This window comes from Ranitomeya variabilis, chromosome 4 (assembly GCF_051348905.1).
Source record: "Ranitomeya variabilis isolate aRanVar5 chromosome 4, aRanVar5.hap1, whole genome shotgun sequence".
In the NCBI taxonomy this organism is placed as follows: domain Eukaryota; kingdom Metazoa; phylum Chordata; class Amphibia; order Anura; family Dendrobatidae; genus Ranitomeya; species Ranitomeya variabilis.
In genome coordinates, this window is record NC_135235.1 from 585,171,256 (window position 1) to 585,188,172 (window position 16,917).

At 44.1% G+C, this 16,917-nt stretch overlaps 1 protein-coding gene across 1 annotated transcript in view; it reads left to right on the forward strand.

The window, feature by feature from the left end:
* The window catches only part of HCK (HCK proto-oncogene, Src family tyrosine kinase), a 28,004-nt gene that overhangs the window by 7,633 nt on the left and 3,454 nt on the right, over nucleotides 1–16,917 (forward strand). Inside the window, exons 2-3 of the mRNA XM_077253101.1 lie at nucleotides 13,775–13,805; nucleotides 16,566–16,665. Coding sequence (XP_077109216.1) covers nucleotides 13,775–13,805; nucleotides 16,566–16,665 — 131 coding nt within the window. The remainder of the gene's footprint in view (nucleotides 1–13,774; nucleotides 13,806–16,565; nucleotides 16,666–16,917) is intronic.

Consider the following 16,917-nt stretch of genomic DNA (forward strand, 5'->3'; position numbering starts at 1 on the left):
ATAGTATATATGTGTGTGTCATCTCCCCTGTATATAGTATATACCTGTGTGTCATCTCCTCCTGTATATAGTATATATCTGTGTGTCATCTCCTCCTGTATTAGACCTCGTTTACACCTTATTTGCTCAGTATTTTTACCTCAGTATTTGTAAGCTAAATTGGCGGCCTGATAAATCCCCAGCCAGCAGGAAGCCCTCCCCCCTGGCAGTATATATTAGCTCACACATACACATAATAGACAGGTCATGTGACTGACAGCTGCTGTATTTCCTATATGGTACAGTTGTTGCTCTTGTAGTTTGTCTGCTTATTAATCAGATTTTTATTTTTGAAGGATAATACCAGACTTGTGTGTGTTTTAGGGTGAGTTTCATGTGTCAAGTTGTGTGTGTTGAGTTGCATGTGGCGACATGCATGTAGCGACTTTTTGTGTGTCGAGTTGCATGTGACAGGTCAGTGTAGCAAGTTGTGTGCAGCAAGTTTTGCGCATGGCGAGTTTTGCGCGTGGCGAGTTTTATGTGTGGTGCGTTTTGAGTATGTGCAAGTTTTGTGTGAGGCAACTTTTGCATGTCTTGCAACTTTTGTGCATGTGGCAATTTTTCCGCGTGTGTAAGTTTTGCGTGTGGCAAGTTTTCCATGAGGTGAGTTTTGCACGTGTGGCGAGTTTTGCATGTGGCGAATTTGGCGTGTGGCGAGTTTTGAGCTGTGACTTTTGTGTTTTGACTTTTATGTGGCGAGGTTGGTGTATGTGTGGTGAAATGTGTGCTGAGGGTGGTATATGTGTTCAAGCACGTGGTAGTGTGTGGCGCATTTTGTGTGTGTGTTCATATTCCCGTGTGTGGTGAGTATCCCATATCGGGGCCCCACTTTAGCAACTGTACGGTATATACTCTTTGGCGCCATCGCTCTCACTCTTTAAGTCCCCCTTGTTCACATCTGGCAGCTGTCAATTTGCCTCCAACACTTTTCCTTTCACTTTTTCCCCATTATGTAGATAGGGGAAAAATTGTTTGGTGAATTGGAACGCGCGGGGTTAAAATATTGCCTCACAACATAGCCTATGACGCTCTCGGGGTCCAGACGTGTGACTGTGCAAAATTTTGTGGCTGTAGCTGCGACAGTGCAGATGCCAATCCCGGACATACACACACACATTCAGCTTTATATATTAGACTAGCTGAAGAGCCCGGCGTTGCCTGGGCATAGTAAATATCTGTGGTTAGTTATAGCACCTCACTTCTCTTATTTTCCCATCACGCCTCTCATTTTCCCCATCACATCTTTCATTTTTCCCCTCACATCTCTCATTTTCTCCCTCACACCTCTCATTTTCCCCCTCACTCCTCTTATTTTCCCCCTCACTCCTCTCATTCCCCCCTAACACTTGTCATTTCGATCTCACATCTGTCATTTTCCGATCACTCCACTATTTTCCCTCACTCCTCTCATTTTGCACTCACACCTTTTCATTTTCACCTCACACCTCTCATTTTCACCTCAGTATATACATGTTTGTCATCTCCCTTATATATAGTATACACCTGTATGTCATCTCCTGTATATAGTATATACCTGTATGTCATCTCCCCTGTATATAGTATATACCTGCTGTGTGTCATCTCCCCTGTATATAGTATATACCTGTATGTCATCTCCTCCTATATATAGTATATTACCTGTATGTAATCTCCTCCTGTAAATAGTATATACCTGTGTGTCATCTCACCTATATATAGTATATATCTGTGTGTCATCTCCTCCTGTATATAGTATATACCTGTATGTCATCTCCTCCTATACATAGCATATACCTGTATGTCATCTCCTCCTGTATATACTATATACCTGTAGGTAATCTGCTCCTGTATATAGTATATACCTGTGTGTCATCTCCTCCTGTATATAGTATATACCTGTATGTCATCTCCTGTATGTAGTATGTACCTGTATGTTATCTCCTCCTCTATATAGTATATACCTGTGTGTCATCTCTCCTGTATATAGTATATATCTGTGTGTCATCTCCTCCTGTATATAGTATATACCTGTGTGTCATCTCCCCTGTAAATAGTATATACCTGTGTGTCATCTCCTCCTGTATATAGTATATATCTGTATGTCATCTCCTCCTGTATTAGACCTCGTTCACACGTTATTTGGTCAGTATTTTTACCTCAGTATTTGTAAGCTAAATTGGCAGCCTGATAAATCCCCAGCCAACAGTAAGCCCACCCCCTGGCAGTATATATTAGCTCACACATACACATAATAGACTGGTCATGTGACTGACAGCTGCCGGATTCCTATATGGTACATTTGTTGCTCTTGTAGTTTGTCTGCTTATTAATCAGATTTTTATTTTTGAAGGATAATACCAGACTTGTGTGTGTTTTAGGGCGAGTTTCGTGTGTCAAGTTGTGTGTGTTGAGTTGCGTGTGGCGACATGCATGTAGCGACTTTTGTGAGATGAGTTTTGTGTGGCGACATGCGTGTAGCAACTTTTTGTGTGTCGAGTTGCATGTGACAGGTTAGTGTAGCAAGTTGTGTGCAGCAAGTTTTGCGCATGGCGAGTTTTGCGCATGGCGAGTTTTATGTGTGGTGCCTTTTGAGTATGTGCAAGTTTTGTGTGAGGCAACTTTTGCATGTGTTGCAACTTTTGTGCATTTGGCAATTTTTCCGCGTGTGCAAGTTTTGCTTGTGGCGAGTTTTCCATGAGGTGAGTTTTGCACGTGTGGCGAGTTTTGCATGTGGAGAGTTTTGCGCGTGGCGAGTTTTGAGCGGCGACTTTTGTGTTTTGACTTTTATGTGGCGAGGTTGGTGTATGTGTGGTGAAATGTGTGCTGAGGGTGGTATATGTGTTCGAGCACGTGGTAGTGTGTGGCGCATTTTGTGTGTGTGTTCATATCCCCGTGGTGGTGTGGTGATTATCCCATGTCGGGGCCCCACCTTAGCAACTGTACAGTATATACTCTTTGGCGCCATCGCTCTCATTCTTTAAGTCCCCCTTGTTCACATCTGGCTGCTGTTAATTTGCCTCCAACACTTTTCCTTTCATTTTTTCCCCATTATGTAGATAGGGGCAAAATTGTTTGGTGAATTGGAAAGCGCGGGGTTAAAATTTCACCTCACAACATAGCTTTGACGCTCTCGGGGTCCAGACGTGTGACTGTGCAAAATTTTGTGCCTGTAGCTGCGACGCCTCCAACACTTTTCCTTTCACTTTTTCCCTATTATGTAGATAGGGGCAAAATTGTTTGGTGAATTGGAAAGCGCGGGGTTAAAATTTCACCTCACAACATAGCCTATGACGCTCTCGGGGTCCAGACGTGTGACTGTGCAAAATTTTGTGCCTGTAGCTGCGACGCCTCCAACACTTTTCCTTTCACTTTTTCCCCATTATGTAGATAGGGGCAAAATTGTTTGGTGAATTGGAAAGCGCGGGGTTAAAATTTCACCTCACAACATAGCCTATGACGCTCTCGGGGTCCAGACGTGTGACTGTGCAAAATTTTGTGGCTGTAGCTGCGACGGTTCAGATGCCAGTCCCGGACATACACACACACATACATACATACACACATTCAGCTTTATATATTAGACTAGCTGTACTACCCGGCTTCGCCCGGGTTAATGACTGCTGTTAGCAAAATAGAATGTGTTAACAAAAATTTATTCTGCACACAAAAACCACAAAACAAATAGATAGAAATGTAATTATTAAAAGGCAAAAACTAAGCTAATAGAAGAATTTCACAACATATATTAGCTTTGTTATACTGAGAATGTCTTTGTTGCCTATATTAACCAATCAGAGCTCAGGTTAATTAACTGTAGCAAAATAGAAGCTGAGCTGTGATTGGTTGCTATTGGCAGCCTGATAAATCCCCAGCCAACAGGAAGCCCTCCCCCCTGGCAGTATATATTAGCTCACACATACACATAATAGACAGGTCATGTGACTGACAGCTGCCGTATTTCCTATATGGTACATTTGTTGCCTCTTGTAGTTTGTCTGCTTATTAATCAGATTTTTATTTTTGAAGGATAATACCAGACTTGTGTGTGTTTTAGGGCGAGTTTCGTGTGTCAAGTTGTGTGTGTTGAGTTGCGTGTGGCGACATGCATGTAGGGACTTTTGTGAGATGAGTTTTGTGTGGCGACATGCGTGTAGCAACTTTTTGTGTGTCGAGTTGCATGTGACAGGTTAGTGTAGCAAGTTGTGTGCAGCAAGTTTTGCGCATGGCGAGTTTTGCGCATGGCGAGTTTTATGTGTGGTGCCTTTTGAGTATGTGCAAGTTTTGTGTGAGGCAACTTTTGCATGTGTTGCAACTTTTGTGCATGTGGCAATTTTTCTGCGTGTGGCAATTTTTCCGCGTGTGCAAGTTTTGCGTGTGGCGAGTTTTCCATGAGGTGAGTTTTGCACGTGTGGCGAGTTTTGCATGTGGAGAGTTTTGAGCATGGCGAGTTTTGAGCGGCGACTTTTGTGTTTCTACTTTTATGTGGCGAGGTTGGTGTATGTGTGGTGAACTGTGCGCTGAGGGTGGTATATGTGTTCGAGCACGTGGTAGTGTGTGGCGCATTTTGTGTGTGTGTTCATATCCCCGTGGTGGTGTGGTGATTATCCCATGTTGGGGCCCCACCTTAGCAACTGTACAGTATATACTCTTTGGCGCCATCGCTCTCATTCTTTAAGTCCCCCTTGTTCACATCTGGCTGCTGTTAATTTGCCTCCAACACTTTTCCTTTCATTTTTTCCCCATTATGTAGATAGGGGCAAAATTGTTTGGTGAATTGGAAAGCGCGGGGTTAAAATTTCACCTCACAACATAGCTTTGACGCTCTCAGGGTCCAGACGTGTGACTGTGCAAAATTTTGTGGCTGTAGCTGCGACGGTTCAGATGCCAATCCCGGACATACACACATACATACATACACACATTCAGCTTTATATATTAGATTATTACACCGTATACAGTATAACTAGATATATTATTATACATTTTTATAGCGCTATATATTCCATGGAGCTTTACATGTGAAAAGGGGCAAATATAGACAAATACAATAAACATGAGCAAAAAACAAGACACTAACAGGTACAGAAGGAGAGAGGACCCTGCCCACGAGGGCTCACAGTCTGCAGGGGATGGGTGAGGATACACTAGGAGAGGGTAGAGCTGGTTGTGCTGGCGTTCAGTAGGTTGAGGATCACTGCAGGCTGTAGGCTTGTCGGAAGAGGGGAGTACATTGACTACACTATAACAATGAGTATAGCTTGGTTTGTTTGTTTTTTTTCATACCAAACTAGGGCAGGGTATGAAGACTTAAGCTATGTGCACACGTTGCGGATTTTGCTGCGGATCTGCAGCTGTGGGTCCGCAGCAGCTTTCCATGCGTTTACAGTACAATGTAAACCTATGGAAACCGCAATCCGCAGTGCCCATGCTGCGGAAAAAACCGCACGGAAACGCTGCGGGTTACATTCCGCACCATGTCAATTCTTTGTGCGGATTCCGCTGCGGTTTACACCTGCTCCACAATAGGAATCCGCAGGTATAAAACCGCAGGTGGAATCCGCACAAAATCCGCATAAAAACCGCCGTAAATCCGCAGGTAAAACGCAGTGCCTTTTACCTGCGGATTTCTGAAATCTGCTGCGGAAAAATCCGCAGCCCTAAAAAATACGTGTGCACATACCCTTATTGATGGGGCAACCCCTTTAATTATTGCCCATTACTGTAACAAATTGAGAAGTATATTCAGGGATTTAATCTGGGAAAAAAATGGCCTAGCTTTACTTTATTTCTCCCCAACTGTAATATCCCATAGGATGAGGAGACGTTGTGTACGAATCTTCGTCTGCCAAATGGTACTATATACCCTAAACAAGACCCATTTACTTGTTACTTTAAAATAAATGTAGGTCCATTAAAAGGCCTGTCCCCATCATAAGCTATGGAGCAAGGCCAGGCGATAGTAGAGATCTCTTCTATATGGGATGATCAGCAATATCCTGAGTTCCAGAAGTCGGACGGATTTAAGTTTTGGCAGAAGGAAGGAATTTTTTACTGATCATCAGGTTAATGTCAAGTGCTCCTGCGCTGCCACAAAATAGGTTCTGTCAGATACTACAGCTATGGCACATTCATGCCAATTTGACCTCTTTTCAGACCTTCCTTGGTTGTTTCCTTTATAGATATAGTGTATAAAAATGTAGCACACGGGAGTGATCTGAAATGTCTACTTCAAAAGCATATATGTGCTCATAACCACATCCCATCACTTCACTGGCTTTTCACATCCAAATAGTATGTGCCACAAGATGTGACAAGCCAGTGATTCTTTACTCCAGTGTCAGGAGTCTCTCGACTATCGTTACCTAACAGCATTCACTTCTGCTTACTTGCCAAAATTATAGAAGAGGGATTTCAGATCACTCCGTCTGTCCCTTCTGCGGCCTACCACAGCGAGTCAGACAGCCATATAAATCAGATGTGGATCGCAATGCTCAAGATGGCTCTCCCGACCCTAGCGCAACTGCATGTATTTCTATGCTACCGGCGAGAAGCAACGTCCAGTCTGACCATTGCGTGGCGATCCTTATCCGAGTTATAAGGCCGTGTGTTTTTCCCTAATAGGATTAGATAATGCTCGACGCTACGTAAGTAGTGCAGGGTTTTATCAATGCAGTCAAGGGGATTTTGTGTTCAAGTCCCTTTGTGGGACTAATAAATACCTTTTTTTCTAAGGCTTGGTTGGCTTTCAACCCCTTGCTGATTTCTAGACTAATAAATATTGTTGTTTTTTTTTGTTTGTTTTTTTTAAAAAACATAATTTTTTTGAAGCATTTAAAGAAATCTATTTTTTTTTTATATAATTAAATGAAGCTAAAAAGGATACATATTTGGGATTAATCACGTCCACAAAACAAATAAAAAAAGTAAAACAGAATTGTAATGTTTGTTCATGTCACCACATATAAAATTACCGTAAATAGAAAAGATATCTATCCCAATATGTTACCAATACAGATTACGGCTTGTTACCCAGAATAATAAATGATGCATGATGCAACATAAAAAAAAAAATTAAGTGCCATCATCGTATCGATCTGTGCTATAAAGCTATATAATTACTTATCCTGCTCGGAGAAAGCAAAAAAATAAATAAATAAAAATCAGGCCAGAATTGCATTTTTTTTTGTTTATTCCCCCCTACAAAAAAATGGAACAAAAATGTATATGTACCCAAAAAAGGTACTAGTGAGACCCACATCTGGTCATGCAAAAAATAAGTCCCCCTCATAAAGCTCCAAAATGTTAAACTCATGACTCTCAGAACATGGAGGTACAAAAACATTTGCTTTCAGAGCATTTATTGTATAAAAGTAATAAAACAGAGATAAACCTATATACGTTTGGTATAATCATGCTGATCCACAAAGTAAAGTTAACACTTTTAACAAATGAAAAGCGTAAAAGATTTAAAAAAAAACAACAACAGAATGGGTATTTTTTTTCCTATTTCTTCCTATAAAGAGTTAATAAAAGTTATGTATTAGGTTGTATGTAACCCAAAATTATGCCACTGATAAATACAGTACCAAAAAAGCATGCCCCCCCCATACAGCTAAGTGTACAAATATATGAGTGGAACCTTTATAGGGTAGGATGGGGGTATTAATTTTAATCTTTCCCAAAAAATAGGCAAAATGGAAAGATTGGGTTTCATCAAGACCACAAATGTGCCAGGTGTGTGACTAGGTGGCATGATCGGTCGTTGTCCAATCCATCGGTCACACCTTCCAGGTTTGGCAGACAATTTTTGGCATCAGTTACAAATTTCGACACCGCTAGGGTGTCAAGTTAACACCAAGCAGCGCTTTGCATCCTGCCTCATCCGCTTTGCATGTGTTGAATGACATCCTTGTGTGGCCATCATGTTGCCCCTCATCCACCATCATGTCGAGTTACTGCTCATTAGTGTGAGTGTTTAGTTTCTCAGAAGACATGTGTGACTATCAAACCACAAGTGCCCTTCTCCAACTTCCCCTTATGTAAAACTTGATATAATGGGCCTTCAGCTGAAATCATCTATTTTTGGATGGCTTGCAGAATCCACAATCGACACATTCCCTATCTTTTTCATATACAGTAGATCTGATAGTTCATTCCCATTTTAAATGGTTTACCGCTTTCCAATGGTTTACTGCCTCTTCACCTCTATCCAGGAGATAATTGGGGCACCAATTATGGGACACTAAACCATTATACACTAATACTGGGACTTTAAACCACTAAACAATAATTGAGGTACATTAAACCACCGGACACTAACAATGAGAAATAAAACCACAGGACACAAATACTGGGACACTAAACCAATGGACACCAAGATTACAACACTAAAACATTGGGCATCAATAATGGGACACTAAACCCAGGGTCGGTTTTAGACAAAGTGGGGCCCTGGGCTAAAGTTTAAAGTGGGGCCCTAAATGCTCACATATTGCGCCATCACACAAACATTTTGGCTATATTTACGGTACCTGCGCTGAGTTCAGGCCCCTAAACGATTGTGATCGACAATATTGAAGTCGTTCGACGCTCGTTTACCAGCGTCACTAGTAGATCTATCTGTCCCCATACAGCATCCTGTTATCAGCAGCATATGTGCAGTTTTTACTGGGCGATGTGGTGCTGAGAACAATGATTTTGTTCCAGTATAAACAATCCAATCACTCGATGAATAGACAGCATTTTGCTTGTTTAGTATAATATACCCCATAGTCCTCCACATAGTATAAGGCAACCCATAGTCCTCCATATAGTATAATGCACCCCATAGTCTTCCATATTGTATAATGCACACCCACAGTCCTCCTTATAGTATAATGTGCCCCATAGTACTCCATATAGTATAATGTACTGCATATCCCTCCATATAGTATAATACACTACCCATAGTCCTCAATATAGTATAATACACTCCCCATAGTCCAATACACTCTCCATAGTCCTCCATATAGTATAATATGCTCTCCATAGTATAATGCACTTCCCATAGTCCTCAGTATAGTATAATGCATCCCATAGTCCTCCACATTGTATAATGCACCCCCATAGTCCTCCATATAGTACAATGCACTCCTCATAATATAAAGCACCCCATAGTCCTTCATATAGTCCTCAATACAGTATAATGCAGGTCCCATATAGTACATATATTATAATGCACTGAGTGTAATGCAGCCCATATATTATAATGCACCCCAGAGTCCTCAGAATATAATACCGCTGGCCCATAGAGTATAATGCAGCCCCCCTTAGAGCATAATGCAGACCCCCTCAGAGTATAGTGCAGACCCCATATAGTACATAATAATAATAATTTTATTTTTATAGCGCCAACATATTCTACAGCACTTTACATTTTAGAAGGGACTTATACAGACAATAAAAGACATTACAGCATAACAATAATCACATAAATCAACAGATACCAAGGAATGAGGGCCATCCCAAGCTTACAATCTATGAGGAAATAGGGGAGACACGAAAGGTGGATGGTAACAATTACTTTCATTGTTCTGACCAGCCATAATGTAAGACATCGGGTGTTCATGTAATGCTGCATGAATCGGTTATCAGCCAGAATATGTAAAAGTACAGACACAGAGGGTTATTAAATGCATAAAGCATTTAAATACATATAGTATAATGCACCCCATAGTCCTCAGAGTATAATGCAACCCCCCTCATAGAGTATAATACAGCCCCCTCATAAAGTAAAATGCAGCTGCCACCATAGAGTATAATACAGCCCCCCATAGAGTATATTGCCCCCTCATAGAGTATAATGCAGCTCCCCCACAGAGTATAATGCAGCCCCCCCACACAGAGTATAATGCAACCCCTCCCGTAGAGTATAATGCAGGTCCCCCACATAGAGTATAATGCAGCACCCCCACATAGAGTATAATGCAGCCACCCGCTAAAGTATAATGCAGCCCCTCATACACACATAGAGTATAAAGCTGTCCCCCCACAGAGTGTAATGCAGCCCCCATAGAGTATAATGCAGCCCCTCTCAGATTATAATGCAGCCCCTCCCACAGAGTATAATACAGCCCCTCCCATAGAGTATAATGCAGGCACCTCATAGAGTATAATGCAGCCCATCCCATAGAGTATAATGCAGCCCCTCCCATAGAGTGTAATGCAGCCCCTCCCATAGAGTATAATGCAGCCCCATAGAGTATAATGCAGCCCCTCTCATATAGTATAATGCAGCCCCTCCCATAGAGTATAACGCAGGCACCTCAGAGTATAATGCAGCCCCTCCCATAGAGTATAATGCAGGCACCACAGAGTATAATGCAGCTCTTCCCATAGAGCAGGTGTCCCCAACCTGTAGCTCGCGAGCCACATGTGGCTCGCGGCTGTCTGCCAGCCTGGTGCATTAGCTCCAGATTTAGTAAACTGGTCTGAAGAGCACATCTCAAAATGGTGAACTTTGTGAGAAGCCTTGCACAGAAGAGCAGATCTGGGTACACTTCTACTGGTCTTGGGGGTTTAGAGATAATTTAAGTATGGTATGCTGGAGACAGGATGATACCATCGGTCAGAGGAGGTGCCTGAAGCTGGATGTGACTGTGTTGAAAGTGCGTGATCGGAGAATGCTGACTGTGGTGGGAACCCCTGGATCTTGGTATACTGCTTTAGGGTGGTTTCTGTGGTAAAGCTTTGGTTATCATTATCCCTGTAATGGGGGCTTTGGTTGCCACTACTGTGAGGGGGGTAGTAGCTGAATGTGGCTCTCAAGGTCAGAAAGGTTGAGGACCACTGCCATAGAGTATAATGCAGGCACCTCATAGAGTATAATGCAGCCCCACAGTCCTACAGTATTATAAAAAATAAATAAATACAATACTTACCTCTCCCTGTTCCCCCGCTGCTCCAGTCTCTGCAGTGAGATCTCAGCAGCTCCACTGCTGACACAGCATGGCACGTGATGAAGTGAAGTCATTGCGTGACCGCTGCGTCACTGGTAGTGGGGGAGTGATGAGAGAGGGAGCGTCATCTGGCGCGCACTCCTCCATCATTGCTTTCAACTGTATCGGCATCTATGATGCTGACACAGTTGAATGCGTGATGTGGAAGGGGGCGGCGCTGGAGTGGGGCCCCCGACTCATGGGCCCCATAGAGGCCACTGGCTGGTAGTCCCTGGGGTAGTGGAGCCCTAGGCAGATGCCTTGTCTGCCTGCCCCTAACACCGGCCCTGACTAAACCACTGGACACCAATAGTGGGAGACTAAACCTTTTTTTTTTTTTATTGTTGGCCTGTGCAACATGATCAGAATGTGTATGTCTTTTTACCTTGTGCTGACAAACAACATATATATAGGGACCAGAGCTCATTAATGGCCAATGGAAATGGGCCTTGAGCCTGAGATATTAAACAATAACATAGCAGGATTGGGACAATAAACCCTTGGACACCAATATTGGATACTTAGACTGGGACACTTAACCACTAGACACCAGGACAAAGACACTGAGCCACTAGACACAGGTCCTATGCACTAAACGACTCCAGACCAGGAATTGGGGAAATTAGTGTCACACTACTGGTGTTCAGTGGTTTGTGGAGTGTATATTTGAGAACCTTCCTATTCACTGGCAATGAGGAGCGCCCTCCCTGGCAATGACAAGCACCCTCCCTGGCAATGACCAGCGCTCTCCCTGGTAATGACAAGCCCCCTCCGTGGCAATGAGGAGTGCCCTCCCTGGCAATAAGGAGCGCCCACCCTGGCAATGAGGAGCACCCTCCCTGGCAATGAGGAGCGCCCTCCCTGGCAATGACGAGCGCTCTCCCTGGCAATGACGAGCGCTCTACCTGGCAATGACGAGCACTCTCCCTGGCAATGACGAGCATTCTCCCTGACAGTGACGAGCACTCTCCCTGGCAATGACGAGCACTCCCCCTGGCAATGACGAGCCCTCTCCCTGGCAATGACGAGCCCTCTCCCTCTCCCTGGCAATGACGAGCTCTCTCCCTGGCAGTGATGAGCCCTCTCCCTGGCAATGACGAGCACTCTCCCTGGAAATGATGAGTGCTCTCCCTCTACCTGGCAATGACGAGCACTCCCCCTGGCAATGACGAGCCCTCTCCCTCTCCCTGGCAATGACGAGCCCTCTCCCTCTCCCTGGCAATGACGAGCCCTCTCCCTCTCCCTGGCAATGACGAGCATTCTCCCTGACAATGACGAGCACTCTCCCTGGCAATGATGAGCACTCCCCCTGGCAATGACGAGCCCTCTCCCTCTCCCTGGCAATGACGAGCTCTCTCCCTGGCAGTGATGAGCCCTCTCCCTGGCAATGACGAGCACTCTCCCTGGCAATGACGAGTGCTCTCCCTCTACCTGGCAATGACGAGCACTCACCCTGGCAATGACGAGCCCTCTCCCTCTCCCAGGCAATGACGAGCCCTCTCCCTCTCCCTGGCAATGACGAGCATTCTCCCTGACAATGACGAGCCCTCTCCCTGGCAGTGACGAGCCCTCTCCCTGGCAGTGACGAGCCCTCTCCCTGGCAATGACGAGCACTCTCCCTGGCAATGACGAGTGCTCTCCCTCTACCTGGCAATGACGAGCCCTCTCCCTCTCCCTGACAATGACGATCCCTCTCCCTGGCAGTGACGAGCCCTCTCCCTGGCAGTGACGAGCCCTCTCCCTGGCAATGACGAGCACTCTCCCTGGCAATGACGAGTGCTCTCCCTCTACCTGGCAATGACGAGCCCTCTCCCTCTCCCTGGCAATGATGAGCACTCCCCCTGGCAATGACGAGCCCTCTCCCTCTCCCTGGCAATGACGAGCCCTCTCCCTCTCCCTGGCAATGACGAGCCCTCTCCCTGGCAATGACGAGCACTCTCCCTGGCAGTGACGAGCCCTCTCCCTGGCAATGACGAGCACTCTCCCTGGCAGTGACGAGCACTCTCCCTGGCAGTGACGAGTGCTCTCCCTCTCCCTGGAAATGACAAGCACTCGTTATTTCTATACATGACGAGTCCGGTTCCTCTTTCTTCATGAACTATTGGCAAAATATTCTTATCTTGCAAAAAGTGGAGATTTTATTTAATGGTCTGCTGGTAAATTGAAGCAAAGTTTTGGAAGTTCCCTAATTACAGGCGGATGTGCAAAACTTCATCTTCGCGAGATTGCATCAAATATATAGGAAGCGAATGCAATAAACCCCAATTGCTTCACCCTTGCTGTGAACGGAAGAACTGACACTTCTCCAAACTGTTATGTAAATTGTCTCTACATCTTAAAGTGGAACCCGCCCCTACATACCCTACTCCCAATTTACTGCTAATGATTCTTATTCAAGAATTGCTTAAATAACAGTTACATTATAAAATGCTGGTATGCTTGTCAGAGTTTTATCACTTCTTGGCTTTTATAAATACTGAAAAGGGTTGTCTGGAATAAAAAATAAACCTAGCTACCTGTCTCTAAACACAGCGCCACCCCTATCTATGAGTTGTGTCTGGTTTTGCAGCTCAGCTTTGTTCAAGTGATTGGTGCAAAAGCTGCAATACCACACACAACCTGGAACTAGGGGTGGCACAATTTCTGAAAAAAAGAAAGGCATGTTTTTCTAATCCTGGACTCTACCATTAACTTAACCACTTCTGTCGTCATTGATCATTGTGCTTGTATGATCACATGTCCAGATAGTTATTCTAAGTTGTGCATTGATTATTTTACAGAAGAACCCAAAAGAAGTCTCTGGCGTTGGAGGTAAGTGACCGCCATCAGGAGTGGTCGGGAGTGGGGGAGGAGGACACTGGGGCGGCCGCATCACTGCTACAGTCAGATGACAATTCATGAAATGCAACTCAGAAACATTACATGATGGGAAATGTTGTAGCAGGTGTAGTCGGTATCAGACAAGATAGGCTTAGATACACAGCTGTGTAGTCGGTATCACACATGATAGGCTTAGATACACAGCTGAGTAGTCGATATCACACAAGATAGGCTTAGACACACAGCTGAGTAGTCGGTATCACCCATGATAGACTTAGATACACAGCTGAGTAGTCGGTATCAGACAAGATAGGCTTAGATACACAGCTGAGTAGTCGGTATCACACATGATAGACTTAGATACACAACTGAGTAGTCGGTATCACACATGATAGGCTTAGATACACAGCTGAGTAGTCGGTATCACACATGATAGACTTAGATACACAGCTGAGTAGTCGGTATCACACATGATAGGCTTAGATACACAGCTGAGTAGTCGGTATCACACATGATAGGCTTAGATACACAGCTGAGTAGTCGGTATCACACATGATAGGCTTAGATACACAGCTGAGTAGTCGGTATCACACATGATAGACTTAGATACACAGCTGAGTAGTCGGTATCACACATGATAGGCTTAGATACACAGCTGAGTAGTCGGTATCACACATGATAGGCTTAGATACACAGCTGAGTAGTCGGTATCACACATGATAGGCTTAGATACGCAGCTGAGTAGTCGGTATCACACATGATAGGCTTAGATACACAGCTGAGTAGTCGGTATCACACATGATAGGCTTAGATACGCAGCTGAGTAGTCGGTATCACACATGATAGGCTTAGATACGCAGCTGAGTAGTCGGTATCACACATGATAGGCTTAGATACGCAGCTGAGTAGTCGGTATCACACATGATAGGCTGGAGTCACACTAACGATTTTAAAATCGGTCCGATTTTGATGCAGGAGAGTCAGACAAGTGTAATGCAAGTGTCATGCGTTTTTTTATGCGAGTACAATCCGATTTTTCACACCTAGCATCCAATTTACATCCGATTGCAATGCGATTTTAACATGAGCTTTTACATAGAGCAATTCTCTGTCATTTACACATCGTTTTCAAAGGAAATATTCTTCAAAGATAGAATAACACCCAGCAATTCAGCCATGTAGTGTAAAATCACAGCAGGAGCCGACAGGATAGAAGAGATGGATTACATACAGTAAATAGAAAAAGAATAGATAAATATATAGATGTCAGTGACAAATACAATTAGTACAGTGTGTGTGCAAATTACTGGACATGTATTTAATTAATAAAAGATTATTTTTCTGAAAAAAATGGTGTGGGCTTCCTTGTAATTTTGTTATCCAGCAGAGGGAAAGACAACGGCCGATGCAGATGTTTATAGCCTGGGAAGGGGTAATACCCATGGAGCTTTCCAGGCTATTAATATCAGCTCAAAACTGTATATTTAGCCTTTACGGGCTATTAAAGCGGGGGACTCCCCCCCCCCAAAATGACGTGGGGTCCCCTATAATTAATAACCAGCAAAGTCTATGCAGACAGCTGCGGGCTGATATTAATAGCCTAGGAAGGGGCCATGGATACTGACCCCCCCAGACTAAAAACATCAGCTCTCAGATGCCCCAGAAAAGGTGCATCTCTAAGATGCGTCAATTCTGGCATTTAGCCTCGCTCTTCCCACTTACCCTGTAGCAGTGGCAAGTGGGGTGATATTTGGGGGGAGGTTGATGTTACCTTTGTATTATCAGGTGACATCAAGACCCAAGGTTAGTAATAGAGAGGCGTCAATAAGACGCCTCCATTACTAACCCCATAGTCGGGCTGCCATCACACTAGCAGTATTTGGTCAGTATTTTACATCAGTATTTGTAAGCCAAAACCAGGAGTGGAACAATTAGAGGAAAAGTATAATAGAAACATATGCACCACTTCTGCATTTATCACCCACTCCTGGTTTTGGCTTACAAATACTGATGTAAAATACTGACCAAATACTGCTAGTGTGACGGCAGCCTCACATTGTATGAAAACACAGACACCCGGAAAAAAGTCCTTTAATTGAAAGAATGACACAGACTCCTTTAATAATCTTAATTAAACCATACTTATGACCTCGCCCATTCCCTTGATGCCCTCGTCATCTGCAAAAGAGTTAAAAAAACAACAACAATATTCCTCACCTTTCCGCAGAGATGCTGCTAATCCATTTGTCCCATGACGGGTCCAGCTCTGCTACATCTAGATGGCAGGATGCACGGTTGCGTGATACGACCATACAGCCTGTCATCCAGCAGACACTGAGCACCCATGTGCTCAGTGTCTCCCTGTGAACTACTATTACCTAGCTGATGGCATCGCGAGCGTGAGAAAGTTCTCCTGCTCACGGTGCAATCAAACAGATCCTGCGAGTTCACAGCTAATGAATCATGTGTACAGTGGGCCAGAAGACAGTATCACGTGTGATAGACTTAGATAAAGCAACTCAGCTGTCATTGTTACACATGATAGGCTTAGATACGATATCTCTGATGTGACTATTACACATGATGGGCTTAGATGCACAGCTTAGCAGGCAGTATCACAAATGATAGGCTTAGATAGATCAGCTCAGCTGACACTATTACACATGATGGGCTTAGATGCACAGCTCAGCAGGCAGTACCACATTGCTCCATGGTGCGGGGATATTCAACATGTGGCGTGTTTGCTCACAGGCAACGATCCCGTCATCCTCGTGGCTTTGTACGATTATGACGGCGTGCACCCGGATGACCTGACATTTCAGAAAGGAGATAATTTACAGCTTCTTGAGGAGTAAGTACTAGAATATTACAGGCTCATGATGTACTTATGGTTGTGCTGTGCTGTGGTCTGAGCTGCTGTGTCCCCACCTCACTGCAAAGTGAGGAACAGCGCCCCAGACAGGAGAACAAGGGTTGTCGTCTGCTTCTTATGGCGCCCAATACTAGAATAATTCTCTCTCACCACAAGAAGATCAGCACTTATAGAAATTATTACATCTCCTTTTGTACCGTAGCTTCCCTATAACCTAGATATACTATTTCC